The 14,889-nt window shown below is 48.4% G+C and overlaps 2 protein-coding genes across 9 annotated transcripts in view; one reads left to right on the top strand and one right to left on the bottom strand.

The window, feature by feature from the left end:
* Positions 1 to 8,708, bottom strand: part of TMEM104 (transmembrane protein 104) — a 46,880-nt gene extending 38,172 nt beyond the window's left edge. For 2 of the 8 annotated variants that reach the window (XM_068914220.1, XM_068914224.1), the window contains exons 1-5: positions 8,579 to 8,664; positions 6,208 to 6,318; positions 3,314 to 3,435; positions 1,243 to 1,324; positions 147 to 249 (exon numbers count right to left, since the gene is read on the bottom strand). In XM_068914220.1, coding sequence (XP_068770321.1) covers positions 147 to 249; positions 1,243 to 1,324; positions 3,314 to 3,435; positions 6,208 to 6,252 — 352 coding nt within the window. In that variant the 5' untranslated portion in view covers positions 6,253 to 6,318; positions 8,579 to 8,664. The other 6 variants (XM_068914221.1, XM_068914226.1, XM_068914223.1 and 3 more) reach the window with 5 other exon arrangements.
* Positions 8,709 to 8,776: 68 nt separating this feature from the next.
* Positions 8,777 to 13,447, top strand: NAT9 (N-acetyltransferase 9). Its single transcript, XM_068914219.1, has 7 exons — positions 8,777 to 8,898; positions 9,844 to 10,004; positions 10,815 to 10,924; positions 12,049 to 12,189; positions 12,412 to 12,471; positions 12,670 to 12,764; positions 12,855 to 13,447. The coding sequence occupies exons 2-7, from the start codon at positions 9,928 to 9,930 to the stop codon at positions 12,999 to 13,001; spliced, it is 630 nt and encodes a 209-aa protein (XP_068770320.1). The 5' UTR covers positions 8,777 to 8,898; positions 9,844 to 9,927; the 3' UTR covers positions 13,002 to 13,447.
* The last annotated feature ends 1,442 nt before the right edge of the window (positions 13,448 to 14,889 follow it).

Below are 14,889 nucleotides of genomic sequence, written 5' to 3'. Positions count from 1 at the left end.
GAAGAAGGTAAAGAGAATTCTCAATGAACCTTATTTTAAGGAATTAAATGGACAGAAGAGTCCTCCTCTACTCACTGGGGCCCACTGGGATGCTGCCTGCAGAGAAGAGGTCTCCGATCCAATGAGAGCATGAACTGGGTACTTACGAACTGAAAGGATAGGTCGTGTCTCTGCTCGCTCATAGCCATCTTGGAGGAGAACATCACTGTCGGATACTCCAGAGGAAGAATCCTCATCCTCATCATCTTCCTGGTAGAAGAGGAAAGAAAGAACACAGCTGAGTCTTCTGCTACCCACAGCACAGGTTGTGGCACCACCAGTGTCACTGCCTCACTTCCAGCACCTCAAAGGAAGGTCCCAAACAGGGCAGGGCAGGATGGGCTAGTGAGCACAGGTGATACCAGGAAGCCCTTGTGCCTGGGCTTGGGACACGCTAACGGCAGAAAAGGGCACTAGCAAAGCAGGCTAAAGCGAGTGACAGAATAGACTCTATTGTCCTAGCAGGTCATATACACAGGAATAGTGTCCAGTTGGTGCAGTGACAAGTGGCACTAGGAAGTTAGAAACAGCAAGTCTGGAGAGATCTGGTAGATCTGCAGGACTGCAGCAGTGGTTAAAGAAAACAAACAAAAAACCCACTAAATGCATTCATTATTACAGCTGGCCAGATCAGACATGCTTATCTCATAACTCCAACCCACTCACCTGCAGACAGGGATCTAAATCAGTACAAACAATTACGCCTCACATTGATCCAAAAAAGCCATTAAACCCAGGATCTAATAAACCAGAAGTTAGTTTCACAGCAAGGACATACTCCAAGAATGTCCATTCCCTGGGATACAGCCCGAGTGACAGCAAGGACGTTCCAGCTTGTCCTAGTTAAATGACCTGAGATCAGTAAGGATTTATAGACCTCGGCAAACTTCAAATGGCACCAATGAATGTGGAGAGGTGGCAGCCGATACAATGAGCGGCACTTCAGGGCAGAGAGAGCACAATCAGTAAGAAATGTGAGCAGCACAGGAGATTTTTCAAAGCAGGAGCAGAAATTCCTGACTTTAACGAGCAACCCCATGGGGAACTAACAGCCATATTTTATATGGCAAAGTTAAGTACAGTAGAAATTTATTCCTTTATTAGAGTTACTAATGAGGCAAGGCAAAGCCTGCAGAGGAATCTGAGGACAGCCCTACAGGACAAAAGAACGATAGGAGATGGAAAATTAAATCCTGCACAAACCTTGCGTTTTTCCATTCTCTTCCATCGCAACTGGGCGTTTGCGGCGGCCATGGCTTCTACCACAAAGGTGGTAGTCATATAGCTAGAGGGAGAAATTCAACTGATATTAATAATAGTAAAGAACTGTAGCTGAAGAGATAAAGGGAATTATTCTCATTTGTTTTTAGGAGCAGAAGCTTCTACAAAAACCTTTCACCAACTTTTTCCCCACCACTGCCTTTTTGGCATAGTTTTTTAACCCAGTTTGCTGCTCCCCACTGTCCTTGAGATTAAGGTGCTCAAGCAGGGTACAAAATACAACATGCAGTAAAATATAACATACCTTTAGATATAAGAAAATACCTTAACTATCTGGAAGGCATGCTGCTAGTGGTTCAGAGGGTTGGCGAAGGCAAGAGGATTTCCCCCTTTGTTAAGCAGCAAGCTTCCTGTCCCCTTTCTAGGCCATGGGACTAATACAGTACTGTTGTGAAGCTTGTCCTTTAGGGGCCCATAGCACAAGTACTACTGTTCCTGGAAGAATCTTATGAAGGGCATTAAAAGTAAAGCAGCAATAAGACCGATGAACAGATCGCAAGTGCAAGCAGATATGCTTTGCTGGGGGATCATGGGAAAACCTGTCCAGGGAGACGGCTGGAGATACCGATGCTTCTACGCATGAACTGTCACTATCTCAATTAAACAGTCCTATAACAAAAACCTCAAATCAATCTTATTTAAGGCTTTAAAGTAGTTTCTTACTGCTTCAGGAACTGGACTCATTTATCAAGTTCAAATGAGAAATTAGTTTTGCCAAGATAAAAGAGAGCAGCCCCGTCCTGAGTCCCAAGTAGTAATTTCTGCACAGATTCTTCTCATGCTGAAGAGAAGAATCCCTAGCGCATCCCTAGAGCGCTCGAGGGAGTCACAAGCATGAGTATGGGAACAACAGCAACAGGCAAACACAGCTCCCAAAGCACTTAGCACCAGCAGGCAATCCTTTGAGGTCAGAAGAGCATAAGCCTGCAAACCCACATACTGTGACTGTACCAGATGAAACCAAGCAAAATCACATCAGAAGGTACTGAGTTTCATGCACTGACTTCACACTTTAAAAATAATGCATCTAAAAGGAACTGCTTCCAAATCTCCCAGCTACTGGCACTCCCACAATTCACATTTTATCAAGCCTCTAAGACATAGAGCTTCGAGGCATGGAACCTGCAAGCATCAATACATTCAGTACTGAGAGTCGGCTATCTTTATATAGCCGCATCTAACATCAGAAAAGCACTGCCTCCAAGTCAAAGGCACATTCAAACTGACAGAGCTGGTTACCCACAAAAAAGGAACTTTTACATTCCGTTCTTCCAAAGACAGGAGGGGATTTTTCAAAATCAAGCAGGGATTCACAACTCATCGTGAAGATGGCACTGCTATTAATAACTGCAGAATCTCCAGCTATTTAAACATCACTGCTCTATCAACAGCCTTCAGCTCCACCTGCTGCTCCAGCAGGGAGGCATCCGGACAGAAACACACAGTGAACCACCATGGAAATCATGAAACTAACTTCAAGGTCTCAAGCAACAAAGGCGAGAATAAGACGGGCCCAGCTACATAGTAATTTTTCTTGACACTCTTGCTGCTGTCCAGAATATTGCCAGAAGCCAAGAGAAAACTAACACAATCAGCCTGCTTCACATCTGCAAATCACAAGGCAGAGAAATGAACCTGTGTCACTTATGACCCAGCCAGTGTTTGGGAAATCTGTCAGTGACAGAGGCAGGCATGGGATGCATCTGTGGTGAGGACAGCTTCAAAAAAAGGAAGCTGGAAGAAAGGTCCCAGAAGACTCTGGACTAGACAGAAAGTCTTTCCTTTCAGTCAGGAGGGACATAGCACCATATCCTAGATGTCAGCCAGACTTCCACGAAGATGCAACCCTCCAAATAAGATCCACAGGCAAGACGACTGTAGAGATCTCAATGCTCAAGCAGCAGAAGGGCAGAATCACTCAGAAAAGCAGCACTTTAGCACTGTTCTTACAGCTCCACCTAACTGAAACCCCCAGTCTGCTAAAGATACATACCTCATAAAGCCCAGAAACATTAGGAGAACAAGGCTGACGAGCCACCCTGCTGTTGCAAAGGCCTTCGGCATGGTTAGGGCTCCTGTCCCAACGATGAGGTTGAACATATAAACCAGACCAACCTGCAATCATCCACATAATCCAATATCAGAGCTTGCAGCTGTCCCAGAGATCATCCAAGACACCTCACAGGCATACTAATTTAAAGGGAGAGAACAATCTTTGAGAGCTAGCAGAGAAGGAGCAAGTCTAGGCTAGAAACAAATACAGAAGGAAGGGGTTGATAACCAAAGAGATTGAAGTGAGTTTCAACATATTTCTGGGGAAACTGGTATTCCCTCTCCATTTTTCTACTTCTTTTCAAAGCTTATATGGATTATTTAATGAAGTCGCATTTGGTCACATATCTGTCACTCCAGGGGTCTCGGAACAGGAAGTGCAGGTATGCTCAGTTCTATGAAATCCTTCATTCAACACACCTTTGGAAACTTAAGAGTTGCATAAATGTGACCTCCAACTACTCCAGACAGTCAGTACCATCACCATGGAGTTAGAGGAGATCACCCCAAAGAAGGCGGCCTCACCTACTTGAATAAAGAAAAGGAGCACCTCCATCAGCTGCCATGGTGAATTTAACATTTACGCACAGCGCTGTCGAGTCTAGAAAATGGGTGGCAGCCAGGCGAAACAGCACTTCCCGCTTGAATTTTAATTAGGATTCACTATCTTTGAAGATTGGTTGGGCAAAGCAGAAACAGTGTTTCTGACTGAGGGGGGTAGCCACAAAATCACACAACTCACGCTGGTGACTAGATGGCAGTTTAAAGTGGGTTGCTTGGGGTACAGACTTCTCTCACTCGTGATCTTTGCTTGAAAGCTCAAAAGAAGAAAGCGTCAGCACCCAGGAGGATTAGCTATGTCCCAGTGGAATTACTCATACTTCCCCCAAAACTACACATATGCTCTATGAGTTCCAGTCATCACCCAGCAAGAGGAGAAAGCCCACAGAATATGTGAGGAGACACTATTACGTGTAAAGACAAGTTTACCTCCAAAAGATACTTTTAAAGTTAGAAAGCACATGGGCATTTTGTGTTGTTTTCAAATCCAATACCTTCTACCAGAAGGGCCTATTATATGGGCCTGGGTCTCCTTATTTTCTGACCTCAACCTAAGTAGTTATGACCGCATACTAAAGTTCCTACTAAAATCTCTTTTTCTTTACCCTTAGTCAAGCAGGAAATATCCAAACAGAATTGTAACTCAATGCCTGTTTGCCATTTTACCAGGAAGCAGCTGAGCACACTCTGAAAAAGGGATATCACTTACGGAAGGAGAAGGATTTCATCCTCTTTAGCAACAAGCTTTTTTCTGACCAGGACAAAAGGTAATTGTGCACCTGGACAGGACTGTCCACGACCCCAACATTGGAAATTTAGCTAAATTCAAGATGAAAAACTGCCCCCAAAGTTTTTTTTAAATATAAGTCAGAGTCTCTCCAGAGGAGAGCTGGTAAAGAACTCTACCCAAGTACACTTTCCTGGGTGTGGAACACCCTGGAATCTCCTGATTAATATCAGGAGAATTTTTCCTCAGAGATCCCGCGAGCACTCCTGCCTTACGTTCACTGACATTAGCATAATAAATTCAGCTTTTGACTGGTCTCTAGAAGGGCCACAATCAGCCATTACAGCTCACAGGAAAGTTCTCTTCATTCAGCTGGCAGAGCTGTCATTTCCCAAGCACATCTTATGCTCCAAGCGCCCAGGGCCATCACTCGCTCTTCTGTGAGGGACACTTGAATAAAAACTCAGGTGGTTTTCCTTGACTTTGGTCAAGTAGACACAGAGATGAGAACAATACCTGGGTATTCAAGCTGGCTAGACATCTTCAGGGAAAAAGGAGAGAGTGCTACAGCCTTTTTGGTGAGACTCTAGGAGACTTCTGCAATACCAACATAACAACATAAGAGCAGGTGACACTAATCCTTTAGGGTCCAGATGTCCCAGTTACTGTCCTGTTCTCTCTCCTTTTTCACTTGTAGTCTATTTTTGCAGCCTAATATCCAGTTCTTCTAAATTCAGTCACTAGCATGGAGATGAAAGTTTTAAAGCATTTGAAAGCCAACACTTGGATTTCAGCACTGCTTCTATCTTGAGTGATTTGTGAATTCACTTCAGAAAAAAACGTTTGCAGAGCAAGTGGCCATACTGTTTTTAAGAACTGACGCTGTGTGAACACCTGCGGCTCTGATCACCAGTATTTCCAATAATGTTGTAAACTACTAATTAGTTCTGCAGAAAAAGTAAAGTGGGATTGTTTCCATGTCACAATTCCCCCGGCTTTTCCTAGCCTCACGTGATAATTTGGGCTGATGAAAACACTAAAGAATATATACAAAGCGAGAATAAGAGCTGAAACAGGATTTGAAGCTATTCTTAACGCATTTAGAACCATACCTTAAGCAGGCACTGTCCCCTTACAATATGTAAAGGGATCCATGATGTAAAAAAATACAAGTACTAAGCATTATAAGCAGCTTATGCCATGAAGACATGCCATCTCTGAGACCCTGCAGTAAGATATCCCATTTTTAGTCATGTTTCTGACTGTAATTGCAGCAAATCAAGCTAAATTTTGTAAGTGTCTCAGAGACAGGAAATCTTTATTTCATAGGTTCTTGGGACTTTTTCAGGACAAGATACTACAGGAAAGAAACTAAGCTATTTTACCACCCTTTGACCTCTATCCTCCATTATCTCTTGAAATACTGAAGTTATGTTCATGGGGAAGTAGGAAATGAAAACACAAGTAATACTGAGAGAGGAGGATTTTGAAGAGACTACTAAGCAAAAACTCAAACAGCAGCCATGGGCCAAAACAGCAATACTTACATAAGGAGAGTAAAGCTCTCCAGTATCAGTAATGCCACCGGCCATGTTGAAGACGGTGGGGAGGCTCAGAGCAGAACAAGCACGGAGTTTTCAGCCTCCGCTGCCTTTAACCTAAGGAAACATCATAAAGTTTCATCATCTTTTTCAGAAAGAGTAGGAACTCATGAGTCAACTGCTGCACACTGGTTCTCTGACATTTGAACAAAAGAGGATTTCAGTAAGACATTGCACTTAAGACAACACACAGATATACTCCATGCATATGCAACACTTGGTTCAATCAACTGTGAAAAGTTCTCTGCGCCTGTTAAACTACTCAACAAAGTAATCAGAAAGCAGTGTCCTTCTACAGCACACAGTGACCTAAATTCATCTTCCCAAAATAGCCACAGGGACTATCGCAGACACTAAAACCTCAAGAGGAAGAATGCCTGCCTTGAGGATGATTTCATACTTCTGCTTCTCACAAAGGTAGTACTCCTAAAGAGCACGTGCCTCCTGCAGATCAAAGTAGTAAAAGACAGCCCACAATCTCTCCTCATTATCGCAATACGGAAAAGAGCAGACAAGTGAAAGTACCGAACCTTGGAAAACAAGACATTTCGTTACACACACCAAGGCTTCTATAGTAGAAGCATTCAGGGAAATTCACATCATCTGGAAGAAACTACTGGGGGGGGGGGCGGGGGGGAGGAGGTACCCCAATGTTCTGAAATATTTATAACTCAATAAATAAGTGGTTGTAGTTGAATTATTTAAAAGCTTTATCAAACTCTTTATACTTCTATAGTACAAAGCTTTGCTCCTCGTTAGTTATAACAATTGAGACAATTCATCAGCACAGACTTCACGCGTTAAGAATGCTGCTCAAAAAACAAGCTGGTTGTACACTTTTCACTTCCTCACACACAAAACTACAGAAATCAATTAGCAAGTACAGTCCTCTGTGGTCATAACTAGATTGGCCCTCAGAACAGTAGAGGAAACTCTCTTTCACTTGATCTAGGCTCAAGTCACCAAAGCCAAGAATCAAGAACAAGAGGTAAGCCTGCTACGCACTAATGGACACCTCAGGGACAGGGCTACGAGGAAGCGTGCTAGCATAGGGCAAATTCTGCCCATGTATAGCACCAGCAACATTTGAGTTACTTAGCAATCACTAGAGAGAGAGAGAGAGACAAGGCAAAGATTCCCAGGACATTCACACTACTTCAAGTAATGGACTGGGGGAGGACAGGGAGAAGTCAATCTATCAGAGAGGCCGAGATAAGAAACTGCAAAGAAAAGAGCCAGTGCTGTGTTTTGCAGTGACCAGCCTGGAACACACACAAGTGATAAAAGCCACAATCCACAACAGAGCCTCAGCCGGGCAAACTTTGCCACTTATGACAAGGAGGGGCAGATCTTGCCCTAACTGAGCCATTCTTCTGCAGACAGCAGCCCCTCATCCCCTCTCCCCAGGGGGACACCCCATCCCAGGAGGGGCCCTACCCACCCCCAAGGGGGGTGCATCGAGCCTCCCAGGGCCCCACAGCTCTGCCGCCATAGCCCTGTGGAGAGAAACCACCTCCCAGCTACCTGGTGCCCAGCCATATCAGCACTTCAACACTGCTACTAACCCACAGCCAACTTCTCCAACCCCACAGATCCCCCTCTGCATGCTCCCCGAGCCCCACAGGCCCCCTCTACAGCCCAGTGGGCATCCTTCCCAGCTAGACCCTCCTCACTCCAGCTACAGCTGCCTCCCCAGGCCACCCCACATGCCATAGGGACTCTTTCTGAGCCACCCCACATCCCCCTCCACAAACCCTCTCCCGGCCACCCCATATATTGCCCCACAGGAACCCTGCTAAAGCCACCCCACAGTCTCTCCCCAGACCACCCCACATCGCCCCCCTTCACAGGGACCCTCCCCAAGGCATTGCACAGCCTCCCCACAGACCCTCCCCAGACCACCCCACATTGCTCCCCCAAGACACCTCACAGCCCCCCTTCCCCACAGATCTTACCCAGACCGCCCCACAGGGACCCTCCCCAAGACACCCCACTGCCCCCCCCACCCACAGACCCTCCCCACACAGCCCTACATCGCCCCTCCTCACAGGGGCCCTCCCCAAGACATTGCACAGCCTTCCCACAGACCCTCCCCAGACCGCCCCACATCGCCCCCCCAGGGACCCTCCCCAAGACATTGCACAGCCTCCCCACAGACCCTCCTCAGACCGCCCCACATCGTACCCCCCCGGGGACCCTCCCCAAGACACCCCGCAGCCCCCCTCCCCGCAGACCCTCCCCACGCCGCCCTCAGACCTTACGAGCCGCCCTCAGACCTTACCCCACACAGGCGCCCCCTCCCCCCCCCACCCGGTACCTCAGCGGCGGCGGCTCGTGCGCGGCCCCACCCCGCGCGGGCCGGCAGCCCCGCCCCCTCCTCCCAGCGCGCGCACCGCCCGCGGCACCCTTCCGTACACGTGACGCAACCCGCCTCGCGGCGGGAAGGGGCGGGGTTAAAGCCCCGCCCGCTCTCCCATTGGGCCCCAGAGTCACGTGGGCGGCGGGGAAGGCGGGCGAGGGCAGGGAGCGAGGTGATGACGCGTAGCACCCGCCCCTCCCGTGACGCTCTTCGGGGGTGGGGGGAGGGGCGGCGCATGCGCGGGAGGGCGGCGGGCGGGGCAGACCTGGCCGCTGCAGGTAGAGCCGCGCGCGCCCCCGCTCCCCCCTCCGCGAGCGCGCGCAGGGAACCGACCCCTCCCCCCGCCCCCGCTGGGACCAGCGCCCCGGCCCGGCCCACTGGTGCTGGCGCCCCTCGGGCCCAGGGGCTGCTCTCGGGGCCGGCATCTCCCCTCAGGCCCAGGATCACCCCTCAGGCCCAGCATCTCCCCTCAGGCCCAGCATCTCCCCTTGGGCCTGGGCTCTGGCTCCCCTCAGGCCCAGCATCTCCTCTCAGGCCCAGCATCTCTGCTCGGGCCTGGGCCTAGGCCCAGGATCACCCCTCGGGCCTGGGCCCAGCATCTCCCCTCGGGCCCAGGGGCTGCCCTCAGGCCCAGCATCACCCCTCAGGCCTGGGCTCTGGCTCCCCTCAGGCCCAGCATCTCCTCTCAGACCCAGCATCTCCCCTCAGGCCCAGCATCTCCCCTTGGGCCTGGGCCTCAGACCCAGGATCACCCCTCGGTCCTGGGCCCAGGAGCTGCCCTCAGGCCCAGCATCTCCCCTCGGGCCTGGGCCCAGCATCTCCCCTTGGGCCCAGGGGCTGCCCTCAGGCCCAGCATCTCCCCTCAGCCCCTGGCTCCCCCCAGGCCCAGGATGTCCCCTCAGACCCAGGATCTCCCCTCCGGCCCAAGCTCTCCCCTCAGGTGCAGGATCTCCCCTCAGGCCCCGGCCCCGGCCCCCCCCGGGATTGGGGCCTATGCAGTGTCAGAGCTGGGTACCTCCACCACCACTCACGTCACGAAGTGCCCAGGCCCCTGGCAGGTCAGACCCCAGGCCATCGGCTGGATCTCTGGGGGCTCTCGGCACCAATACACCCCCACCTCATGGGGGAAAGCGGATAGGGCGCAGGAAAGCCACTATGTGGGGGGGGTGGTATGAGCTGGGGTCTGTCCGCGCAGTGAGAGTTGCCATCGTTGCCTTCTACAGGGCTCAGGGTCATGCTGCCCCATCCCCTTGGCCTCACTGGAGACACAGAGTGATGTGTCAGGTCCCTCCTGTGTTGCGGATGCCATGAAGATCAACCAGAACACAGTCCTGCAAGGAAAGAGGGTGACTCTGGTGCCATACACTTCTGCACACGTGCCCCGGTGCGTGGCTCATGTCTCCCCTGCTACTGTTTGCACTGTCTGATTTCACTTCTCTTTTTTTAAGAGTGTGTGGTGTTCAGAAAGGGTGCTGGCTTGACAGCTGCAGGGACTCCTTCCCCGTGGGAACAGCACAGTGGAAAAAGCACTAGTAGAAAGACAATAAGTTTTGCCATCCTTGCTCTGTAGCAGCCGTCCCTGGCAGAGCTGTGCCCTTTGCCAGGTCTGCTGACAAAGAAAACGTCATCTGTGCCACTGTGTATTCAATGGAAGGGGAATAACTGCTAGTGAGTGAGCAGCCAGCCAGCTGTCCTGATGCTCACTGTTATCTTTCCCTAATGATTATGGAATAGCAAAACTTCACTGTGTAAAGCCAAATGGATGTTTGATAAAGCAGAAGCAGGCATGCAGGCTGTTTGTAAAGTGCTGGCCTGGGCAGCTGCGGTCTCAGCACAAAGATGCCTGTATTAGTCAATTTGTCAGTGGCCAGGAGATGCTGTATCGATCTCAGTCAGGATGAAACGCGCTGAAGCTCAATGCCCCTGGAGCAGTACGCTTAAAAACATCAAGCTCGCATAGCAGCACTTCTCAGACAAAGCTGCAAGACAAACAAACTTTGTGCTTCTAAATTGCCAAGGAGAACGCTGATTCCTGTGTTACCTAAGGAAGAGAGGCTTTACAGGCGGCCATGAATGCCAGGCTGGTGTGTCCAGAACAGATTTATGATAGTGCACGATCTTTAGAGCACTTTGTGGAAATCAGGCTGTGATGCAGTAGTGAGGCCTGTGATCTGTTTCTGGCTCTCGTTGTCAGATACCATGAGTGGATGAAATCGGAGGAGCTGCAGCGCCTGACAGCATCTGAACCTTTGAGCCTGGAGCAGGAGTATGAGATGCAGCGCAGCTGGCGGGAGGATGCAGATAGTGAGGCTCTTAAGCATTTTCTAAGAGTGGGTAGAAGTGGCTAGCAGGTCCCTTTCTGTCCCGCTAGGAAACTGCAGTGGGCTGAGAGCGCCTGGTGAGTGGACTCTACTAGCCGAACCAGAGGGGATGTAAGACCTCCTGCAGCAGTAGCTCCAGCACCGTGAAACTTCAGCCTAGCTTTCTGTTTAGCAGCCGGCTCTACTTTGGTACTACAGCATATTGGCTTACTCTTACCATCTTAAAAGTTCTTGTGCTTTGTGGAGCTTCGGGGTTGTTAGTCTTCGATATTTGGAATCAGGGGAATGGTGACATTTTGCTTCACCAAGGGGAATATGGCCACAGTAGCTTTCTAGATGGATCAGAGCATGTTTAGAGCTGGTATATGCTCAGGAAAATAGAGAATGCCCATGGCTGTTGGTGTCCTTTTTATCCACTTTTCCAAAGATAACTGATTTAGTTCCCACAGTATTATCTGCTGAGCTGCTGCTGCACAGTCGACGCTCCCCAGTCCGATCATCCTAAAAAGGTGGAAAGGGGTTATATTTTTCACTGAGAAATTGAGCGACTTCATAATTACCTGGTTGAGATGTGTTGACTGAATTGGTTCCCTGACTCTACTGCAGGTAATGAATCACTGCCCATAAAAGCCTAGGAGAAATATAGCGAGCTGCAGAATACTGAGGCTGGCAAAGATCTCAGCCTGGAATGTTTGTCTTAGCTGGCATTAAAAGCCTCACTGAAAGCAGCAGTAAGGTGGACTAACTGAGTCAGTTAAGTCTCAATCTCTTGTGCACCAAACAGAATTCTTTGCCCAAACTTGCTGCAAAGTGAGCTGAAGCAGGGAGACCTCAATCACAGGATGAAAGCTTTGATGCTCCTTACCTACACTGTTTCTAGTTTTAGCCTGTGTAATCCTTTGTCCTCCCAACAGGTGTTTCAGACTGTTTCTCATATTTCTATAAGTGGGAGCATGCAACTTGTCATGCGAGGCCGAATCGTTAGCTCTTCCTCATTATTAACATTTGCAAGCTCTTTTTCTTCTGTCCATCACATGCCTTTAATTTCATCCTTCTGTAATTTCTGAATAATTCTTAGCACACCCTGAAAATTCTGCTTTTCCCCAGAGTGCACATTCATTGTGCTGGACACGGAGCAGTGGTCGGGGCAGGCGTACGCAGAGGAGGACTGCATGGTGGGGGATGTGAATCTCTTTCTCACTGACTTTGAGGATCCGACTTTGGGCGAGATTGAAATTATGATTGCAGGTAAATTCCTGTTAACTGGCTTGGGCCTTTGTCACCTTGGCTAAAGCCAACTGCAGGCAGTGTTGTTATGTACAGGCTTTTTATACTCCTTGCTTTACCGTGCTGTTCAGTCTTGATCTGCATCCTTTGCTGGTCTGGGTTACAGTCTCTTCTGAAAAATATCCAGCATGGCAGATTTGTGTGACATAGCTAGGTGCTGACTTCTGTGGCTGTCTCTTTCAGAGCCCAGCTACCGTGGCAGAGGATTTGGCAAGGAGGCAACTCTGATGATGATGTCCTACGGTAAGGATGGCCCAGTGCAGGAGAATGGCAGTAAAGTCATGAAGTGATCTAGAAGTACATACTCCTAGTGATACACATAGGGTAATTAGGGACACATCTGCCCCAGAAATGGGAGTTCTCTACCTTTGTAGATATGACAACAGAGCAGGTAACAGGAATGCATATGCAGAGTGTTTGTCTTTCTGCCTTGTTTTGCAGGAGTGACAAACCTGGGGATCACCAAATTTGAGGCAAAGATTGGCCAGGAGAATGAAGCCAGTATCTGCATGTTCAAAAAGCTTCATTTCGAGGAGGTGTGGTAACAGCCTGTCCTCTACCCAGAGAATATGAGCGGTGCTTATCCTATGACCGGGGCTGAGCTGATTATCTTCTGTATAATACAGGTAGCTGTGAACAGTGTCTTCCAAGAGGTGACGTTGAGGCTGGATGTGAGTGACCAAGAGAGACGCTGGCTCCTGGAACAGACAAACCACGTGAAGGAGAAAAGCTATACTGAACTGAAGCTGCCGGCTGTGGTGTTGGAGACCTGAGGGATACATGTGGACACAGGCTTGGTTTGCAGGGAGGAAGAGTTGGACACTGTTGCAAGGTGTGAGCGTGGAAGATACCAATAGGACAGCTTTGCGCTTTACTGTTTTCATCTCTCTCCGCTGGTTACTTTGCGATCTTGTCGACTTTGCACTCTGTTGCAACAGCCAAAAATACTGCTTGAAATTTGGACCTCCAAAACAGCCACTAATTCACAGACTTGGTTAGGAATGACCCTTTTTAACCTCCAAATACCTGACTGTCCCAGCAGAGCCTACAAACACCAGCGTTGAATTCATTCCTAATGCGGCCAGTCTCTGGACAAGCAGTACCCTGTGTTCCTACTTAAGCTGTCCTTAGAGCTGAATTCATCAGTTACACGGAGGGAATCTAAATGCTCTGATAGCTCAGCTTGTTTTCGCTGAATAAAAACCTGAAAAAAAACTGACATGCCTGAGCATGATCTAGGAGCAGTGGAGCTTGACTTCTTTCTTTGGCTGGTGAGAGGGTGGTTCGAAGTCGTAGAGGACAACACAGACTCTCAACTCTTCTGGGGTGTGTGGGTTGCTGGGGGGGCTGCTAGGTCCTGCAAGTGAGAACCCCAGCAGTAGGTGAGCACAGCCAAAGGAAAGGGACCTTTAAACTAAAAAGCTAAAACTAAAAGGTCCCCTTTAAACTCTGGAGGGTGGTGCAGAGGTGGATGTAACCTCTTAGAGAACTGGTGAGGAATACTTGACTGATCCCTCTGCTCAGCTAAAACAAGGCCAGAATTAAAAACAGTTTCTCACAGGTAAAAGTGACAGCCCAGGGAGAGAGCACAACCTTCTAGTTCTACCTAAAGGCTACTGATTCAACAATATAACCACAAAGGATGAAGAAGTCAATCCGTTTAGATGTTTAAAATCACCAGATACTAGCCAAGCAGATCATGGTGAGACTAGAACGCAGCCTCTTCCTGGTCTGTAAATAACCTGAGGAACTGACCGCTGCAGGATGCTGTTGAGACAAAAATATCTTATTTGGTTTCACGACCATGCTTTGGCATGCTGACGTTTGTGAGAGTGCAGACTTTGACACCTCAGGCCATTAGTGAAGTGGTATTTCACTTCCATTTTATGTGTCTGCCTTTATGAAGGCAAGTGGGAGGAAAACACATCTGAAAGGAAATAAAATAGTGAGCACCTTCTTCAAGGCAGCTCAGCACTTGCTTTATTCAGCCTGGAGACTCAGTTCACTGCTCCTCATTAAGATGAATGGAGTAAAAATATACCTCGTACTGGGAGCAGATGTCCTTGGGGTGAGAGTTAGCCTGCCATCCTGCACTGTGATAAATCTGACTTTGAGATCTATTGCTCAGGAAGAGGCACTCGACTGAATCTCGTGCTGGAGAGACTTTTTAATGCAGTTATTTAATCTGATCTTTCGTGCTCTCAGTCAGCATGCTTTCCATAGCGTGGAAGCTGGCTAAAAGGAAAGAAAGAGCAGGGAAGGAGGACAGCTGAAACTCCTGTGTGTTCTCCCCACTGTAATAGCAACTGTAATGGTTAATTGTAGACCAGAAATTATTTGTTCCAATTGTGAAGTGTCAGAGACTAGATTTAAGATTTGCCCAGGGATGTTATTATTAGAGACTGGAAGAACGTGGAATTTTTAGTTTCATTCTGCTTGTATTTTTAGGGCCTAGAGATTTTAGTTTTCCAATTTTAGTTCATTTAAATGCATCATTCCTGTGACTAATATTAAAACCAAGTGTAGAAATAGTGTATCATGGTATTTTAATCAACCAGTGGGTATTTAGCATGGATTTTATTGTAGCAAAAGCTTTGGGCAGTAATAAAATTAAGAGCAGCCCTACTTAGAGCTGGGATTAATCCTTGTGCTCTTGATCAC

This window comes from Struthio camelus, chromosome 19, assembly GCF_040807025.1.
Source record: "Struthio camelus isolate bStrCam1 chromosome 19, bStrCam1.hap1, whole genome shotgun sequence".
In the NCBI taxonomy this organism is placed as follows: Eukaryota; Metazoa; Chordata; class Aves; order Struthioniformes; family Struthionidae; genus Struthio; species Struthio camelus.
The sequence above is the reverse complement of the archived record's forward strand: the minus strand, read 5'-3'. Positions and strand labels throughout refer to the sequence as shown.

Bases quoted from the DNA above. Each gene is read 5' to 3' on its own strand.
- NAT9 (XM_068914219.1), top strand. From the start codon at position 9,928: ATGAAGATCAACCAGAACACAGTCCTGCAAGGAAAGAGGGTGACTCTG. The intron at 10,925-12,048 runs GTGAGGCTCTTA...GCTTTTCCCCAG, and splicing joins CTGGCGGGAGGATGCAGATA to AGTGCACATTCATTGTGCTG. The intron at 12,765-12,854 runs GTGTGGTAACAG...TGTATAATACAG, and splicing joins AAAAGCTTCATTTCGAGGAG to GTAGCTGTGAACAGTGTCTT.